Below are 20,235 nucleotides of genomic sequence, written 5' to 3' on the forward strand. Positions count from 1 at the left end.
AATTGAAATAATGGTGTGTTATTTGAGGGCTTTTTAGTGTACTGTTTCCTGTGAAGAATCAAGAAAATAATTTGAAGCTTTATACTTTTGGGTATTAGCTGTGTAGCAAAAAATGAACTGAAGGGCCTAATTCTGTAAAGCACATTGGCATTTCTTCTAGTTCATCGTAAGTTTATTGCTTTATTTTGTCAAGGGAGACAAATGCCCAACGTCCATTTTGTGTCAGCGGCAGACAGGTGCTAAATCCTCAGATATTTCACAGCTGTAAATTTCATGGGTTACTTTTAGAGTATTTTAAATTCTTATAGTTTATTTGAGGAATGATTTTCATTAGTTTTATTAAATCTCTTTCTGTATTTTTAATTACCTTGTTTTGTGGTGAATGGGAACCAAATTAATCCAGTCCTAACCTTTGTGTGTAATGCAGCATTCATGCCCTGTAAAGTCAAATAAGAATGTAAATCATGGATTATTTGTAAAATGTTGCCAAGCTCATGCTGACATATTTCTAAATCAAAAGTTAAGTTTCATAATTTCATTTATTTTTTTAACCAAATAACTATCTGCCAAGCACAAGTCACATGTGCTTCAGATAGATTGGTGGTTATAAATTTTCTCTCCCCTTCTCGCTTTCTTAAAATTAAATATGGAGATTTTCTTCAGGGGCTGTGGGGTGTTACTTGGCAGCCTGTGATAATCTGCTTTCATCTGGCCTTTCTACAGGAGAAAAGGTGATGCAGGATGATGAGTTCACCTGTGACCTCTTCCGCTTCCTTCAATTGCTTTGTGAAGGACATAATTCAGGTTTGTGGGCAGGCTGCCAGTCGGCGAAGCCAAGGTGATGATAACGAAAGATAAAAGCTCTTCATTGCTACAGGTTTAGCAGCCTTCATAAAATATTATGAAAGGTGGAGTAGCTGCTAGGCTGTACATGAAAGGAAAATATTTATGTGGAGTTAAATTGCCATGTTTTTTTTTTAATCAGCTTTAACTTTGTAGAGAAGATAATGGTTTCCAAAATGATGAGTTTTGGATCATGACCTACTAGGAAAGGTGAATTTATATAGGAAAATGTACATGGTTTATAACTTCTAGACAGTGAAGGTTCAGAGCAAAAATATAACAGGAAGGTATATTTATTGTTCCTTGCATTTGTATGCTTTCTGGTGTGTGCTATTTGGCACTAACGTGAGTTAGAGTTGTATGTGAAATTGCAACAACATACACAATACCTTTCTTGAAGAAGGAGCGTCAATTTAAAAATACGAAAACAGATTAAACGAATACATGATATTAAGCATATTTTTTTATTGCATACATTTCCCTGTGTTCTCTGTTGTTACTAGGGAAGAAAAAGATGAAGAAAAAGAAAATGATAATTTTTTCAAACTATTGGGCATATTTATGACTTTGAATCAGGAATTGTATAATTATGCAATTTAATTTTGCTTTTACTTAACAAAATATATACTAGGTGTAATTATGTTGATATTGATGGAGTTCTAAAGATGTAAAATTAGTCATAAATGAGGTGAAAATAAGACAAAGTTAAAGTTGTAGAGATGAAACAGATAATCAGGCTTCTGGCTTCAGAAGTTCACTGGTATGTGATCTCTGCAATAAAATGCTGAAACTCTTAAAATGGTTTGTTGCTAAACAAACAAACAAAAAAAAGAGGTAAAAAAAAATCCGTTCCTTTAAGCTATAGTTTCCTAGATCATGTTGAATCAGAATTAATTTGCAGGAGTAGTTTTGTAAGTCTTTAACACGTAAATAAATTTAAACTTTTATTTGAATTTTTAGATTTTCAAAATTACCTGAGAACTCAGACTGGTAACAACACAACTGTTAATATTATCATTTCCACTGTGGATTACTTATTAAGAGTTCAGGTAGGTTAATTTATATACTAATTAAGTAAATTAGTAAATTACAATAATGACTTGCATCTATACAATATTTACCTTTTTTTATAATTTTATTTCATTTGTTTTGATTGTAAGGCAGAAGTTTGTATACGGAGACTCCGAATTTCTTAATTTCTCTGAAATTTCCTTCAGCAATACCTGGTTTGCTACCATGGTTTGCTGTTTACAGCAAAATCAAACTTCATCTTTATCACAAAATGTTCAGTTTTATTAGAGGAGCACATTTATTTTTCATAACATTTATTCTGGTCACTGTCCCTGTGTTGATGAGAAAGGCTGTAATTCTCTACTGTTACAGTTCTTTAAGAATTGCTCTTTTGTACGGTGAGAGTCAAAGGTGACAAAAGTGTGAAAGAGTGATTTCGGCCATTACATGCAAGAATGCAACAGAGTTGGTTAACCAAGGAGAGCAGGCAGAAGGCAGATAAATGCTAAGTGTGTCAGCAAATACCATTAACCAGTTGTTGACTGAGACTACTCTGTGACTAAAAAGTGTGTTGTATTGTATAAGTTAAGCTTCAGCCAACTGCTTTTTCATCCGTGTTCTGGTTTAGTCTTAACACAGAGCTGCTCTATGGATAGTCATGGGATGGCATGGAGTGAAGTGCAAGAGCAGTGCATCATTTTCTAAGGAGGAAAAAAAAAAAGCGAAAGGAAGAAACAAAAGCGGAAGGGTAGATTAAAACCCCTTCAACCCTCTAATTTGAATTATCTCCCTAATCTTTAAATATGAAAATAATGCATTGTCACAACCCAGTAGAAAGTAATGAAAAAAAATCTAATTTGTTTCCAGATTGGAACATGAAAGACATGAAAACATATTTTGTGATAAATGTTAATAAGTTTTACCTATTATTCTGGTCTTTCTGAAAATCACTGTGCATGTTAATTTATTTTGTTGTGGTTTTTTTAATTTATCTGGTTCAGTTTTCCCTTCAGCCGTTTATTTATTGGGTCTGAGAATTCCAGGCTTTGCAAATTGGCCGATTTTATGTTGCTGCTGTTATCAGCATTGCTTTTCATCTTTATGCATTCTGTCAAAGTTGTAGGGACATTACAATGATTTTCATTCCATTGCTTGCTTTGCTGAAACTTTAATAAGCTCGCCTTTGGTGAAGACGGAACGAAGAATCATGCACACCAAGCAACATTTGCTCCCACTATTGACTAGGTGTCAAGCACACAGTATAAAGAGAGATTGTTTAATGAGCAGCATGCAGCATGGTAGTACTACTGAGTACTCCTTTTCAGAACACAGGTGGTTGTATTTCTAAAAGCAGATACCAACAGATCTAATTTTTTAAAAAAATATTTTATTTTGACGTTTGCTGTGGTGTTTTTCAATTATTTATTTCAGTTTATTTGTTTTGCTATTGATTCCCTTGAGATGAAACTACAATTCTTGAAGTAATACTTGAGAATCATTGGGGGGCCATTTAAAACCTTTATAAACTAAATATTTTTCAGAACTAGAATGCTTTCTAATCTTATTTTTCTTACCTTGATGAATGATCAGTTAGAGGCAGTTTGATTACATTATCTCTTTGTACTGTTTTTTAGGAATCCATTAGTGATTTCTACTGGTATTATTCTGGGAAGGATGTTATTGATGAGCAAGGACAACGAAATTTTTCCAAAGCCATCCAGGTTGCAAAACAAGTTTTCAATACTCTTACGGAGTATATCCAGGTAAATTAGTTTCATTGGAATTTTATGGATTTGAAAGAAAATTAATCATACTTTTGACATGAAGACATAATCTAGCTAGATATAACATAGATAGAAATATAATATAGATGCATTTATGCTTCAACATTATTTTAGTGCATTTATTTAAGTAGGAAGTGAAGTTTTGAAATATATATGTAGCTGTCACTACCCTTTTGGAGTCTTAGCAATTTAGTCAAATTTACAGTTATTAGTAAATAATCATCTTTTGATTGTATGCAAGATAGTAGAGGTTTTGGGTTTTTTTTTATTGTGTTTTAATTTGGCCTAGACTGCAGCAGTGTTATCCACTTTAAAGTCTTACTTTTAATCCACTTAGAAACTAGGATCAATGCAAAACATAGCTGCTATTGACTCAGTAGAACATTAGATTGTGTTTTCTGTCAGGAATAAGGCTCTTTTAAGGCATCAGTGCTGTGTTTGAAGTACTGAAGTCACACATTACATTTGAGAATTGTAGGGGTGTACTTGAGCTGGACTCCACAATAGATGAGATTGGGATCAATTCTGTCAAAATAACAATATAGCAGTTCTTCCATGATATGTTAGCAATTCAGTGTAATTTAGTTCTTAACTAATTCCTCATGTAAATCAGTCAACAATATTACAGTTTGTTTCTGCATATAATAAGAAAGTTAGAGAGAATCTCATTAAACTATTAGGTGTCTATTATACTGTTTCCATTCAAATGAAAACCATTATTACAAAAACAGTATTTTATAGTTCATGAGGATGAAACGTGATAGAATAGGACTGAATAAATATGAGTAGAGGCAGTTTACATACATGTGCGTACATTTATTTAATGTATACATATTTGGCAAATCACAAGTAGCATTGTTAACTGGTTAAGTTTTTATTTGTTATCCTTTGAGACTTCAAAAGATCTTGTATTCTTGCTTTTCAGAAGTTGGAATTTTTGGAAGGGTACCCTTTAGCACTATGTTCTACAACAGCTAGAATCTACTGGAGGATATACTCTTAATCCCTTATGCCAATTTTGCATATATATATGTTATATATATCCATACCTATATATCTATAAAGTTATTCCTGATTTACAGAACTACATAGGGAAGAATCAGCTTGAAGGTTTGTACCCCTTTAGCATTTGCAGTTTAAAGTTGCAAGCAGATATACTTTTTGTGGTTCTGAATTAGTAAATAGGGACTTGACTAAAACAGAGGCAGAACAGTTATTAGGAATATGCATTGCTTACAGTCAGTGGTGTTATTAAATAGGTAATTTTATATATGTTTAATTTTTCATAGCAATTTCTAAAGGACAGCCCCAAGTGATGCACTGTCTGTGTATCATCCTTCCTGTTTTTGTTAAGTTTCTTGCAAATAAACTCTGGTTTTTTTTGTTGTTGTTGTTGCCTGAACAATAGGGTCCATGTACTGGGAATCAGCAAAGTCTGGCACACAGCAGGCTATGGGATGCTGTAGTTGGTTTTCTTCATGTGTTTGCCCACATGCAGATGAAGCTATCTCAGGTATCTTTTTGTTTTATTTTTTCCTTTTTAAGTTACTAACTTCTTTGTAAAAGATAAATAGACTTGTTAATATGTTCAAGTCATTAATAACAACAGTTAATAGGGGAAATATGAGGAAAAATAAGAGACAGAGGTGATAGAATACAAGAGAGTTGAGGGAGTAAATTACAAAATGGTATGAATAGCAGGCCTGTAATGGAATTACTGGCCACAGGCACAAAGCCAATTAGATCAAGCTGCAAATAAAGCACATCACTGATACTCAGAAAGAACTAGCCAATTCCTGTCTTTCATGCCAAAGTTCTGTCAATGTTTTCTGCAATCTTGCACAAGCCTTTTATGCAGGACCCATCTTCATTGATGTGTCCTGCATTGAACCCTAGTTCATTGTTATTGAACCCTAGTTCAACACATGTCTGCATCTTAGCCTTTTCTACTATTAGTAGAGAAAGAGAGTAATCAGACCTTAGAATGGGTGAATTGCTTTTGGATGCGAGTACTCATTTCATAAACTATACAGGTAGTGTTGGGGACTGGCATAGACAGCCCTTTAAGCGAGTTAAAATTAGGTGAGAAGAATCCTATCCTTAAGCAGTACATTTTTCAACTTCTTACCTTTTTAAAAGAATTATACATCTGAATTGAATGTAGTGATTCTAAATTTTTTACACAATTTGACATTCTCAGAGAAAAGGGTCATAAGCTTGTGAAGGTTTTAGTTGTTAAGGAATACAGCTCTGAAGACTCTGAGGTTTTTTAGATTTCATTATTTGGCTCCAAATGTATCCATGTAAGTATTCTTTACATAAATTGAGGTAGTCTTGCTCAAACGATTTTCCTCCCTACCCTTGGGACTTTAAGGCTGAAAGTAGGCTGATTACTTAGATTTGTAGACTTTGTGTTATGGGTATGCTTCTCATTCTTTATGGCTAAATAGAGGTGGTCTTCCAGCAAATGGCATCACAGGGAAACCTCTTTTTTAAGAGTGATGCATTAAATTTCTACTGAAGTGTACTTATAAGTGCCTATAGATACTGTCCTTGTTTTGGAACATCTTTGTTATTTTAAGAATTGAAAAAATAGTCAATATTTGGGTAGGCCACAGTGGTGGCTATTGTGCTTTCTTCCTGTACCACTAAAGCAACAGGGAGAGCGGTATTTAAGTAGTTACTGACAGTGAGTCAAACACATGGTAGGTATGTGTTGATTGAGAAATATGATGTGGCTATTGGCAAGATTTGTTTTTACAGTAATGACAAGTTTATAGTCTCAGCTGTGCCAAGAGTGGCTTCATAGCATCGTTTAAGTACTGCATATAGAAAATGATGATACTCATCCTGACACTTCAGAGAGAGCCAAGAAGCATTGCGCAACAAGATCCATTGTAGTGCGTGGAGTTACTCATGCTGTTCTGCGGGATAACAGAAAACACAGTCTACTCCAAATGTATGATAAATAGTGATGGGGTCTTTCTTTTCTGTGGAGCTCAAGCTCTTGGCTTTTGGGATGTCCTTTAGGGGCCAGCAGAGCCTTGGGAATGGGTGTGGGCTCTTTTGTCTATTTATATTTATTGCAAGAATATATTAATAAGCTTTTCAGATTCTATTGAAATACCAATTTTCAAAGGTGTAGAGTGTGGCTAAATGGATTTATAAGGTGTTGCAATATGGCTTTTGTCTGTAAGGAGGGCCTGCCTAGGCTAGGTATTTGTTTTTTGTTTTAAATCGGGAGTTTCCAGAGCACTTTTGGAGAATATCTGAAACAAGATTTAAATAGGAACAAAACTAAATCCCTGTGTTTCTTTAGGTTTGCTTTGGTTTGGTTTTGTTTTTTTTTTTCATTTCCCTTCTTTAGTCTTGTACTAAGAAGCAACAAGGTGATATTGGTAATACTACTTAAGAAATCTCTGTAAGGCAGAAAATGAAAGTACAATTTTCAACCTAAACAAACAAAGATCATCCAGATTGTAAGCAACTTTTGAAGAAGATGTAGAATGAAAACTTACAAGACAAATTAATTAGAAATCTTCATTATTTCCAACTTGTGCTGTTTTCAATCCAAGATCCAAATTGCCATAAAGTACCTTGAGTCTGTTGTATTACTCATGGAAGTCCAGCAATGCTCAAGTATGTCTTATCAACGGCATGATGCAGCAATGCATCACTGAGGAAGAAATGAAGTAGTTGAAGAAATCTATCCAGATAGACTCCTGGTTGAAATCATTGGCAAGTGAAATAGTAAACTTGATAAGCCAAATGAGATCAAAGATGGCTAAAAGAATCAGTATCATGTCTATTTAAGGATATACTAGTGGAACTTTATCAATAAATATTTTGAAATTTTATTTCAACTTTTCTTTCTCTCAAAATAATTTCGATGGCCTTTAATGGAATCACTCACTTTGAATCATGTTACACCTTGAGCTCTATGTGCTGCTGCCATTGTTGTTTTTACAAGTCTTCATAGCTGTAAACTTGATTACACCAACAGCGGCTATTTCAGCTGACATGAAACATTACAGAGGCATCATCTGTGAGTGTGACATACCTAATTATTGCTGTAAATTTTTTCATCACCTTCAGTTTTCACTTTGTCTTTGTGAAATTAATGTCTTCTAAACAGCTGTGGTGTAAATGTTTGAGCTTGTAAATGTACTGTAAAGCATCAAGAAATTCAATATATTTTCACTGTATTACCAGCTTTGACACTACTAGCTTCTTAATTTCTAAGTCTCATTTTTACAGGGTGAAATATGCATGAACATACATAAATGTCAAAGAAGTCAACAGATATTTTATATATTGTGTTCATTATTTAGGACTCCAGTCAAATTGAATTACTGAAGGAATTAATGGATCTTCAGAAGGATATGGTTGTCATGTTGCTGTCTATGCTGGAAGGTAGTCAAAATTTAATTTGAAATCCTCTTTCACAGTTATTCTAGCAAAGTTTTTACCTTTGTGATTTTCTTCATGTGAGAAATAAGGCTCCATTTTCCTTTGGGTTTTTAATTTTCATGCCTCAATTGTGAGAAGAGTTGTTAGGTCTTAAAGTGAATGGGAGATTTATATAGTGCAGTTGATATAGTTTATATTACTTCTGAATACCAGAATTGTATAAAGTTTTACTTTGTTTCCATGAACTTGGCTTCTCTTTTGGCTCAGGTGAAAAGTTTTTTTCCTATTGAAGTTGGAATCCTGAGTTCTACTAACTGAACCATTTATCAGTCATTTTATTGACATCTTTACTATATTGCATTTATTTTGGAAGTGGTCTTAGCCATAAAGAACAGGCTTTGATTCATCTAGCGACCAGATTCAAGGTCCTTTATAGCTAGCACCTGAAATTATGATTCCGTAGAGAATGTGATCATTGTCAAGAAACACTACTATTTCTTTAGCCCCTTTATGATACCATATTAGTGCTTCCAATACTAGACTGACCAGACATACACATAGATGATCCATAGATTGTTTTTCCTTTTCGCTTCTTACATATATCCTATCGCATTTATTTTCTTGAGGGGAACTGGGAGGGCAGTAAATGCAGCATATAGATTGCAGTGTAGCATGTATTGCTACTGCGTTGCTCGTGGAAGGTCACTGAGAAGCAAAGTAAATTCTTAGTATTGTAGGCTGTGCTTCACGAGTAACCTACTGAGCTACTCATCCTAACTAATGTGACACTAGTTCTACCTATGTTGCACTATAGTGAAATTCATAGTATGCTCCCTTATGTTTAGTACTATATTAAATATAACAGATGTCTCTCTGTAGGGCTTGTTAGTTCTTCCTTTCTTTAATGGCAAATACTTAGTCACTTACATTTTTTCCAAGTCTTCAGGTGGTGTGATTAGTAAAAGATATCTGATTTTACAGCTGGCTTTCTCATGTGAGTGTGTTAGCCAATAGTTTGTCATTCTTACTGTTTGATTATTTCACTAGTCATTATTATATGCTTTTCTTTGCCAAAACATTTGCTACCGTCAATATCTCTAACTTCAAGTCATCTCATCTAGGTAATGTTGTGAATGGAACTATTGGCAAGCAGATGGTCGATATGCTTGTGGAATCGTCCAACAATGTGGAGATGATTCTGAAGTTTTTTGATATGTTCTTAAAGTTGAAGGATTTGACTTCCTCTGATGCATTCAAAGAATATGACCCTGATGGTAAAGGGATAATTTCAAAGAGGGATTTTCACAAGGCAATGGAAAGCCATAAGCATTACACCCAGTCTGAAACTGAGTTCCTGCTATCATGTGCTGAAACAGATGAGAATGAGACTCTGGACTATGAGGAGTTTGTGAAACGATTCCATGAACCTGCCAAAGACATTGGTTTCAATGTCGCTGTTCTCCTGACCAACCTGTCGGAACACATGCCCCATGATACCCGCTTGCAAACTTTTCTTGAACTGTCAGAGAGTGTGCTGAATTACTTTCAGCCTTTCCTTGGACGCATAGAAATCATGGGCAGTGCGAAGCGCATTGAACGAGTTTATTTTGAAATAAGTGAGTCAAGTCGGACTCAGTGGGAGAAACCTCAGGTAAAAGAGTCAAAGAGACAATTTATATTTGATGTTGTAAATGAAGGCGGGGAGAAAGAAAAGATGGAGCTTTTTGTTAATTTCTGTGAGGATACCATCTTCGAAATGCAACTGGCTGCCCAGATCTCCGAGTCAGATCTGAATGAAAGGTCAGCAAATAAAGAGGAGGATGAGAAAGATAAGCCTGAGGAGCAGGATCCTAGAATGGGTTTCTTCTCTCTCGTGACCATGAAGTCAGCATTAGTAGCTCTCAAGTATAATTTAATGACTCTTATGAAAATGCTCAGCATGAAGAGCCTAAAGAAACAGATGAAAAAAGTGAAGAAAATGACCATGAAGGACATGGTCATGGCTTTGTTTTCTTCCTATTGGAGCATTTTGATGGGCTTACTACATTTTGCATGTAGTGTTGTCCGGGGCTTCTTTCGCATCATATGCAGTTTGCTGCTTGGAGGAAGCCTGGTAGAAGGCGCGAAGAAAATCAAGGTGGCTGAACTATTAGCTAATATGCCAGATCCCACTCAGGATGAGGTGCGTGGGGAAGGAGAAGAGGGAGAGAGGAAGCTAGCAGAAGCTACATTGCCTACAGAAGACTTGACGGATCTGAGAACTTTATCAGATGAGAGTGATCTGCTCTCAGATATATTTGGGTTGGATTTGAAACGAGAAGGTGGACAGTATAAACTGATCCCTCACAATCCGAATGCTGGTTTGAGTGATTTACTGAGCACTCCCTCCTTAGCTCCAATGCCTGAGGTGCAGGAAAAAATCCAGGTAACTGTATATTTTATTTCTGCTGCATGCTTCTTCCTTTTGTATATTAAGTATAGTCTTGAAAAAAACCTTGCATCTATGTTTTTCTGGATTTTGTGAGCTTTTTTAAGGAATCACATATAATTACTGGTGTTTACTCTCTCTGATGTCATAAACTTGAATTTCCACAACCTTCTCTAAGTACATGGTGTTTTGGCTTGCTTTTAATGCAGTGTTAAAATGCCTCTTCATTAACGTAAATTGAAAGATCATCTTGTCTCAGGGTTTCAATTGTTTGGTTTTTTTTTAAAAAAATGGACCTAATATTCTGCTTTCTATGTATCCTTTTAACTAACTCTGTACTGTATAATAGTGTTATGCCACTTTTAAAATCTGACTTTCTGTAGGAGCGTGTGAAAGAAGATGAAAAGGAAGAGAAGGAAGAAACAAAATCTGAGCCTGAAAAAGCAGAGTATGTATTACTTTGACCTCTGATACTACGAAATGTGGTTTGTTTCACTGAAAAACCAGCTTGGTTTGTACTTACTTCTTTGCCTTTAATTCTGTGTCCATTCACATTCCACAGTTAGGATTTTTTGAACCATCCTCAACATCCATGCACATTTACAAGGAAATGCCATATAAATAACATCACTCAGAGATTTTATGACTTTCCCTCTTCTGGCAGCATCCTTTGTAATGTCAATTAGGTTCTTTTAGAATGTGTTTGATGTTTGATTAAGTTTTTCTTAGCAAGTCTGAAAGGTAGATGAAAATCTCTTGGAAAAATTGTGGGAGCACCTGGGTTCCAGAGACTTGTTATCCATCAGTGGTAGAGACTGTATCTGTTTTGCTCTTCCCATTTGCTATGACCTGTTTTGAGTTATTGGGATTTTGGAAAACTTTAATATTCCAATGTAATTTTAATGAACTACTGAGTACTCTCACATCTTCTTGAAGAACAAGTGTTAGCATTTGATAAATGATAATTTTAATTTTTTTTAGGATATGTTAAAATCTAATGTTAATGAGCTTAGCTCAGAATAAAAATAGTGGGAAGCAGAACATAGTGCTTGGTTTTAACCGGTAAAGAAGTATAGCACTCCATCCCTGTATTTTATGGTTCCTGATACATGTACAATTCTGATACATGTACAGCTCCTGTAGCTGATATGTCACTGTCAAAATTCTAAGTGGGTCCCTTAGTCTCAAGCTTTTTGTCTTTATTGCTCTCCTGGGATGACAAACACTTGCCTGTAACAAAAACTCTTCTTCCTAATCAGCACAGCAAATTTCTAACTCGACTGATACAACTTTGTAGAAGGAGATGCTTGCTGACTTTTGAAGGTCACTTTACTGTTTGATTGCTCCGCTTGACCATGCGAGTTCCAGCGATACCTGTATTCTCTGAAGTGCAGAGTCTGGCACTATTACCTGCCCTGAAGCCACTCCAAACATAAACAAACTTTCAAATGAACTTTCAAGTGAAAGTTTGTCAAGTGTATTCTAGTATGAGAAGCACCTTAGGGCATCAGTTATTCTGTTTGTAGATGAGTACAGAGAAATTAATAATGTAACTTCTAAGTTGCCTCTCAGTCTAGCTTGGCTTCAAATGAACTTCTGTGATCCTTTCATCTGTCATGCTGTCAGGTCAAATTAACTTCTAAGATAATTCACAGTTCCTTAGATCACATGTTTGGAGAAGGCAGCTCACTAACTATGAAATCCTAGAATCAGGCACCATGGTGATAATAACACATCGAATGCAGTCAAGCTTTCTTATTCCTGTCTCCTCCTGGAGTGGGTACTTCTGAATTCCTCAGGTGGGTGGAAATGCAGAATTTGAAACTTGAGGTTTGGCTTGTAAATACAAGAAGAACCAAAGGTTTCTGCAACCTTTGTGGGAACCAGATAGTTCAAGTGCATGACATTGGAGAGGAGCACTTGGACATGTAGGCACTCGTACAGACATACAGCTGTCAGCTTACACACATTTGTCAGTGCGAGCATTAGCTAGCCAATTATAAAGCAGACCCTCAGGTAATAAGGTTGGCAGATTCTTGATTACCTGCCTCTGTCGGTTAGCATCCTCACTTCAAGGTGCCAAACCAGTAAGCTTGATTATCTGTAGACTTAAGCAGACTGTCACCCTGGCCAGCGCTTTGGGCTGAAGAGGGATATGTTTCATTATTCATGTGTGTGAAATGCATGAGTTATAACTACCTGAGACTCATGAAAAGATGCAATGGCCTCTTTCAGGGTGTGGTTTTAATTTTTTGTTTAGCAATTTTATTGAGATATTATTTTGGCTTCATTTCTGTCCTAAGAGGAGAAGATGGAGAAAAAGAAGAGAAAGCCAAGGAAGACAAAGGGAAACAGAAACTAAGACAACTTCATACTCACAGATATGGAGAACCAGAAGTTCAGGAATCAGCTTTCTGGAAGAAAATCATTGCATACCAACAGAAACTTCTTGTAAGCTGTTCTCTGGACTGTGTGTTTAGTGATTGGCAGGGATGTGCACCACCGTGTTATTCTACCAATGTAAAGACAAATTTGCATCTGGGGAAACTCATTTTTCTATCCACCATCATCCATAAAAAAGACATAAAGGCAAAGGTTTAACTGGAATGTTACAGAAAAGAAACACCAAATAACTTAGTAGACAAGACATTGATTCTTAGGAGGACAAATATTGTCCAAAACCCAGACCTTCAGAGATGACTGTCCATCACTGGAAAACAGCCATGCATTTTTATGTGAATAAAATGTCCTGAATTTTCACAGCAGCAATAGCAAGTTATTATTTGAGAAACTTCTCGAAATCGGCAGAAAATAAGACCGATTAAAATAGTATAACTGTTTCTGAGAGTGTCTCAGTAAAATATGATATCCCTGAGTTTGCTGTAGAACTGTTTAAAGTCTATGCTTTTGTTAGCTAGGAGATTCCTCACATATTCTGTGAGGCTAGCGTGAAATGCAAAGCAAAAAGAAACACACTTTTTCTATATATCTAGTAGATCCAATTGTGTAGGGACAGCCTACTTCTAACGCGACTAACATAGCACAACTACAAAACTGCAGTCACAATCTTAATAAGGAATTAGGTGTGTAAGTTTTGCTTTTGAACTCAGATTCATGTTTTACACTAATCATGTAGCAATTGTGAATTTCATTTAATTTTTCTTCTAATAGTCTCATTTAATAATTCACTTATAGTCATCTATGGTTAGGACTGAAAAATGGAAGAATTCGCGTGTGAGAGTTAAAGCATTCAAAATCTGTGCTAGAAACATCTGTTTGAATTGTCCGGATGGGAAAAAGTACATTTCCACAATCCTTTTGATAAGATCATTATGTGAGAGAAGCTTTCTACTCACGGTACTTAGGTCACAGATGAACTTTTTGCTGATCTGGTAAAAACCCAATTGATTTTGGAATAGAAAAAGATTTAAAATAAACTTATATGCAGACATTTTTGTTTCTTGGTGAAAATAGTAATTTGCCATATGCAATAATACGGAGGTACAGGGAAGATAGAGATTTCTGTATTACTGTTACATTACTATTACATTGTGGTGTCTCTGTGCTGTCTGTAAGTATATTGAAAGGATAATGAAAAAGATGTAGGAGGCAATTAGAAACCCTTCATCCCTTTCTGCATGGATTGAAACAAGAGGTCCTTTCCTTTATCCATTATTGCACATATGAAGTAGGAGAGAATTTGTACAATACATCCCTCAAAATGTTTGATTTTTTTATTGTTTTTTTTTTCTATTTATAATTCTATTTAAAAGTTCCGTAGGGGAAACAAACAAAAAAACCCATGCAACAACCTAATAATGATTGTGGTATCATTATTAGACACAGTGTATCTATGTTCTGTTTCTATTTTCAGAATTACTTTGCGCGAAACTTTTACAACATGAGGATGTTGGCGTTGTTTGTTGCTTTCGCCATCAACTTCATCCTGCTTTTCTATAAGGTAAACTTGTCAAAATACTACTTTTCAAGTTGTATACAGAAAAATGGTGTACTATGGTAAAACTGCCTAGCCTAACAGATTAAATACCTGCTTCATACTACCACTTCAGAAATCTAACACGATGAGAACTAAAGTGTTTACGTGAAGTAGTAATAGACTTCCAGTACACAAATAGCTGTTTACCAAGTTCTGTGCTGTGACAGAGGCGGCAGACTGAAAGGCGTACCCATGCCTCAGATGCTCCATTTCACGCTACAGTGACTCAGCCAAGCCCAGCCTTCGCTGGCAACTTAAACTATGGCATGTCAGCTGAGATGTTTTCTTGTGCCATCGTGCTCCCCTGAGGGGGTATGTACAGCAAGGAGAAGTCACACCATCTTAAGCTGCCTAGAATGTCACTGATCTTCTTTGTCAAGACTTTTAGTATCGCTAATACAACTCTAGAGTCTTCAGACTTGAATCAGTTTTTGGCAGAGCCCTGCTGATAAAGACTGCATGTGGGAATGTCAGGAGTTGACTGGGTTTCTTCCAAGAGGGCTGTGCCCTTTCTGGAATTGGAGGTGGTAAAATTCAGCATGGCCCACATTGCTACCATGGACAGAGAGTGGAAAAAAAAGAAAATGCACACTGTCACAGATTGGTGTAACAAGATGAAAGGGTCTCTGTGGACATTTTTACACAAAAAATTCTTTCCTCACAGTGATTTTTGTCCTTGATATCATTGTTTTCAGTTACACTGCTTAGCTTGTAGTAGTGTCAAGCTCCTGTCAAAGGAATACAGCTGCAATATTAAGATTAAGTGATTTAAACAGGTCTCCACCTCTGCTGTGACAGAAGAAAAGGAAGTTCCTCTGGTATCTGCTGGTGAAAGTACCAAACTGAACAGCCTGGAAAGTGATAACCAGAGGGTCATTGCAGTGCATTATGTCCTGGAAGAAAGCAGTGGCTACATGGAGCCCACGCTGCGGATTTTGGCCATCCTACACACAGTCATCTCATTCTTCTGCATCATAGGGTACTACTGTTTGAAAGTAAGAAAAACTGAACGTTGTTTTTTCCTTCTAGCTCCAAACTTTTTTATCCATTGAGTGGTATAAATTGGAACAAAGTCATAGCAACTTGACTTAAACAGGTTGAGGGACCAAATAAAGAAGCACTATTCTGTTAGCATAACCTACACAGAAGTTGTGTTTTAGATGATGTGTGAATTCAGGAAGGTACAGGCCAGAGCCTGATTTGCTGTGCTGACACAGGATCGTAGGGTCAGCATTTGCACCGTTACCATGTCAACCAGACAATTACAGCAGTAACCTCTATCAGAAGCTGCTTGTGTCTGTCGAAGACAAGCTGTGAACGCCCATGGCCCGAGGAAGCTAGATGACAGTGTCTGCATTACTAGTCTGTCAGCTGGGTCATTTGAAAAACATGCAGCGTTTTGGACTACCACTACTTCACGTTGTGGCTATAGACAATGCCTACTTTTCATACATACTTTGGTGGTAGCGTTTTGGCAGGAACTTAAACATCTTTTAAAGGATTTGTAGTTGAGGCAAATGGTCATCGTACTACTGCATTAAGTGGTTGATTTTCATCTCTACCAGAAGTGTCTCTGCGGGTCAATAAATACTAAAACACATTTTCCTGTTTCACTGGTTGGCAGGCAGCATGAAAGCTTAGATTTCTGGCTTTTGAGATATCCCCTTCTCCCACCTTATAGCTTTTATTTTTCCACTATGACTTTTTATGCTACTTTCCCACATTGTTTTTTTGAACTACATTTCTTTTGTGACTAGAAGGGAATAAGGAATTGCCTTCTTTCCAATTCTGAAACCCTGAAGAAAAGACCAAATATGGTTTCAGTCTCTGTCTTTGGAGTTATATTGCTTTCAAAATTAAAAATCTTCATAACTGCAGGTCTGTGTATGATATGTTTGGAACTAGAATTTCTAAGCATTAAAAAACTATTTTGATTTTAACTCTCTTTTACTTGACTAGTTCTAATAGCTCCGTAGCACTGAAGAACTATTTTTATTTGAAGGATGCCTTTTCAGGGATTTTGGCTGTCTTTTTACAACTGTGTGGTACACTGTAGTTATTTGATTCTGAATGACCTGGTCCTTGTGCATCTATACCTTTGCAGTGTTCTGGAAAATTGTCAAGTCTTTTAATTTTTAAATTACTATTTTTGCTTTGTTTAGTTTTCATGTGTAATTTTTGATAACCAGCTTTTCTTAAAAATTTGCAGACATGTCAGTGCATTTTAAATAATTCCTGATTTTTTTTTTCAACTGCAGGTTCCACTGGTTATTTTTAAAAGAGAAAAGGAAGTGGCAAGGAAATTGGAATTTGATGGGCTGTATATAACTGAACAACCGTCAGAAGATGATATTAAAGGACAGTGGGATAGACTTGTAATCAACACACAGTGAGTTTTTGCCTGCTCTGTCTCTTCATAGCTTTGCAAGGAATTGTTCTTCAGTCTCCACAATTATATAGTTGATCATCCAGCTTGTTTGAAATAAACAATTGTGAGGGATGTATTTCTAGCAAGCATATAAAGAATATTTCAGACACCTGTTACGCTAATGTTTACTATTACTTTTTAATCTTATTCCCACGTTTTTGCTTTAAAATTATTTCTGTTCCATAAAAGAAAAAAAAATTGCAATGAATTTCTTTTGGCAAGCACTGTGCTGATTGTGTATTGCTGTCAGTTCAAGAGTGAACTGGACTTTGCATCCTTTAGTGTCTCTGGAAGGCTCTGCTTTAGGAACATTGAAAGTCCCAACTCTCTGCCTAGTGGGACTGTGTGATCCAACTGCTTTAGAACCCTGTCTGCAGGCATCGGCTCTGCTGCTCTTTCTCAGCCACATTAACGTGGTAGGCTGAACGTCATTTGGCAACTTTCATTCCAGTGACTTCACAAATGAGTAGCTGGTGATAGCAACAACAAAGAGCCTCTTAGAAACAAAATCAGTATGTAATTTTTATGATGTCTTAGTAACCACTGCATCTTCTCATGATTGTCTAAAATGTGATGTTGTTTATCTGTGTTTTACAGGTCTTTTCCAAATAACTATTGGGACAAATTTGTGAAAAGGAAGGTAAGGCTTATTTTTATAAATACATATGAAGTTAAAATAAAGTTGTAATGTGTGTTTATTTTTGTGTTTGAAGTAATGTGGGCTACACTTCTTTAAATATAACTTTGATTCAGTGTAGTTTTCCATATTTACTATTTTAAAATACACAAAATTCCTTACTCACCTCCTGCTTACAACTACTTTTGGGTGGTTTGGATAGTTATTCTTTCAAACTTTTTCTACATACAGCTTGTTGTCTAAAACAGGAATTCAAATACATTCATGAGATTCTGCAGAGAATTTCTGTGTACACTTTTATGGCCTGAAAGGTGATATGGATAGCTACTCCCAAGGACTCTTCTTGATGGGCTTCACACCTGGACACCGGGGCTGAGGGTCTCCGGGACAAGCCTGGGAGGGACCAGGCAGGGTGTCCGTTCACTGGGAGTCTGTCATGTGGGTTCCTGCCTGCCATTGTGCCCCTGTGCTCCTTTAGGCTTGAGGAGTTGGGCCTTTAATGGGCTGATGGCTCCTGCGATGGACCTGGGAGTAGCTGGGCAGGGTATTCTTTGGACTCTGCCCCCCACTGTGGGGGGGTGTCTCTCTGTGGTCCTTTGTGGGTGTGCAGATGAACTTTTATCACATAACCTAACAATCCCTCTCACAAGTAGTCCTCCGTAAGCAAAGGCTGAAGTTCATTTCTTACGAATGTTAAGTTGAATGTTTTCTCAGTTTGCTCATAGAAAATAAATGTTATGTACATACTGTAGCTTACAACAAGAATAATATTCCTAGTGTGTTGGGTCACAATTGAAAAAGAGAGTATTTATATTGTTGGATCAGATTTACCCCTCCTTCACACCATTTAATGCCAATCTTGAATCACACATTTGGAAACATCTTTTTAAATACTCATAGCTCTTCTGCTTCATAACAGTTTTAGGTCAACCTATCCAAAAAATGCTGTGAGTTGTGTATTCATTTTGCTGTTGAAAGTATTTTTTTTGTGTATTTGAAGTTTTTAGATACATATTTCTATCTGTCTATCTAAGCAAAGAGGAGGGAGTAACTTGCATGGAGTACTCGAGAAAGAAAATAAAATTCTACATTGCTTCTGTCAATCTGGTAGGTCAAGGAAGGTTCCTATTAAAAGGAAAGGAACACAATTTTAAATTGCGTGGAAGGTTTGGTACTTTGCCTGAGGAACTGCTCTGCATAGATTTAAGTGCCTTTAAATACAGTATTTTGCAAAGAATGTGTTCTTTTAGATATATATTTATATGTAAATATGCTTAAATCCCCAGCCTAGTGAATGATCCACAGTCATGAAGCACTGTTTTCAGGCATGTGACAAAGGCGGCTTGTCTCTAAAGATCTGCAAAAATATCAATAAAGGTTTAAAGCATTGCTTATTAGAAAGCTGGTAAAAATACCACCTCACATGCAGGAGTCATTCAGTTATGAACTTATTATCCAAAATTTTGTATTTCTTTGAGTATTTTTTTGAAAATGAGAAGAGACATAATATTTAGGAAGTAGCTATGTGTTCAGTGAGAATAACAGCAAGTAAATGTTCATTTCCAGAAATGTTTCTTATGAAACATGTTAAACTTTGTAAGAAAGAGATGGGGATAGTTTGAATTCACTGAAAATCATTTTTAGCTGTAACTCTCTGTTCAAGATCTTTTGATTCCTACATATTCCATGTGTATTATAGTTTCATTACATTATTAACTAACAAAAATAAGATCATAAAACTATGCAATGGTGCTAGTTAATAAGTGAGGACATTTTTCACAACTATTTCAATGTGAAATACTTCCCCTTAAAAGGGAAAAAAAAAATATCCAAAATTCCCAACCAAGACATTCAGGTTATTTTAAAAAAAAATTTTAAACAGAATAAGAATAAATTTATTTTTTTTTTAAAGGAATAACTATTAAGGGTCAAATACTGTCTTTGAGAAATCTTACTTTAATCAGAGCTTTTCAAATGGCTAGCATATTCAAAACATCTCTTCCCTACGTGACCTCATAGGATTTTTTTTTTCTGTTGGTGATGACGTTGATTTAGTTACTCTCCTCCTGATGGATTGCTTTCCTCTTCCTGTTTTCATGAAATAAGTAGCAACATCTTATCTTTGACACTCACCTCTTGCCTCTATTGAGTTAATTGCAATTGAGCCGAAAAAAAAAATACTGACTGATATGATAGACAGATGGAAACAAACAGATTAAAAAAGATTGTGTATGTTAAACCTCTTGTCTTCAGAAACCAGGCTGAAAAACAGCTGATCTACCAAACTGATCCTCTTGAATATTCCTCCTTACTTTAGGTCATGGATAAATATGGTGAGTTCTATGGCCGTGACAGGATCAGTGAGTTACTAGGAATGGACAAAGCTGCTCTCGATTTTAGTGATGCTCGAGAAAAGAAGAAACCAAAGAAGGATAGCTCCTTGTCTGCTGTGTAAGCATTTACCTTTGGTTTATTTCTGTGATTCTGTGATTGTGGGGGGTTTTTTTGTGTGTGTGTTTTTTTTGTTTGTTTGTTTTGGTTTTTTTTTTTGGTTTTGGGAATTTTTTGTGAGTTAACATCAAGCATTCAAGGTTTGTCATTCAGCTTTGAATTTTCTTGTTGGTCATTTATGTATAGCTATATAAGATAAATCCATTCTTAAGATGAATGACATAGTGAATTTATTTCATTATAAAT

At 35.9% G+C, this 20,235-nt stretch overlaps 1 protein-coding gene across 1 annotated transcript; it reads left to right on the forward strand.

The window, feature by feature from the left end:
- Positions 1-723: 723 nt before the first annotated feature.
- Positions 724-19,989, forward strand: LOC104168345 (ryanodine receptor 2-like; the record flags this gene model as incomplete). Its single annotated transcript, XM_009708914.1, has 11 exons — positions 724-804; positions 1,804-1,892; positions 3,489-3,617; positions 7,970-8,051; positions 9,170-10,473; positions 10,860-10,928; positions 14,351-14,437; positions 15,250-15,468; positions 16,732-16,862; positions 17,499-17,541; positions 19,856-19,989. Coding segments are annotated over 11 exons (2,368 nt in total), but the record flags the coding sequence as incomplete, so codon positions are not given.
- Between the last annotated feature and the right edge of the window lie 246 nt (positions 19,990-20,235).

The sequence above is a fragment of the Cariama cristata genome, unplaced genomic scaffold, assembly GCF_000690535.1.
Source record: "Cariama cristata isolate BGI_N322 unplaced genomic scaffold, ASM69053v1 scaffold10441, whole genome shotgun sequence".
Lineage (NCBI taxonomy): Eukaryota > Metazoa > Chordata > Aves > Cariamiformes > Cariamidae > Cariama > Cariama cristata.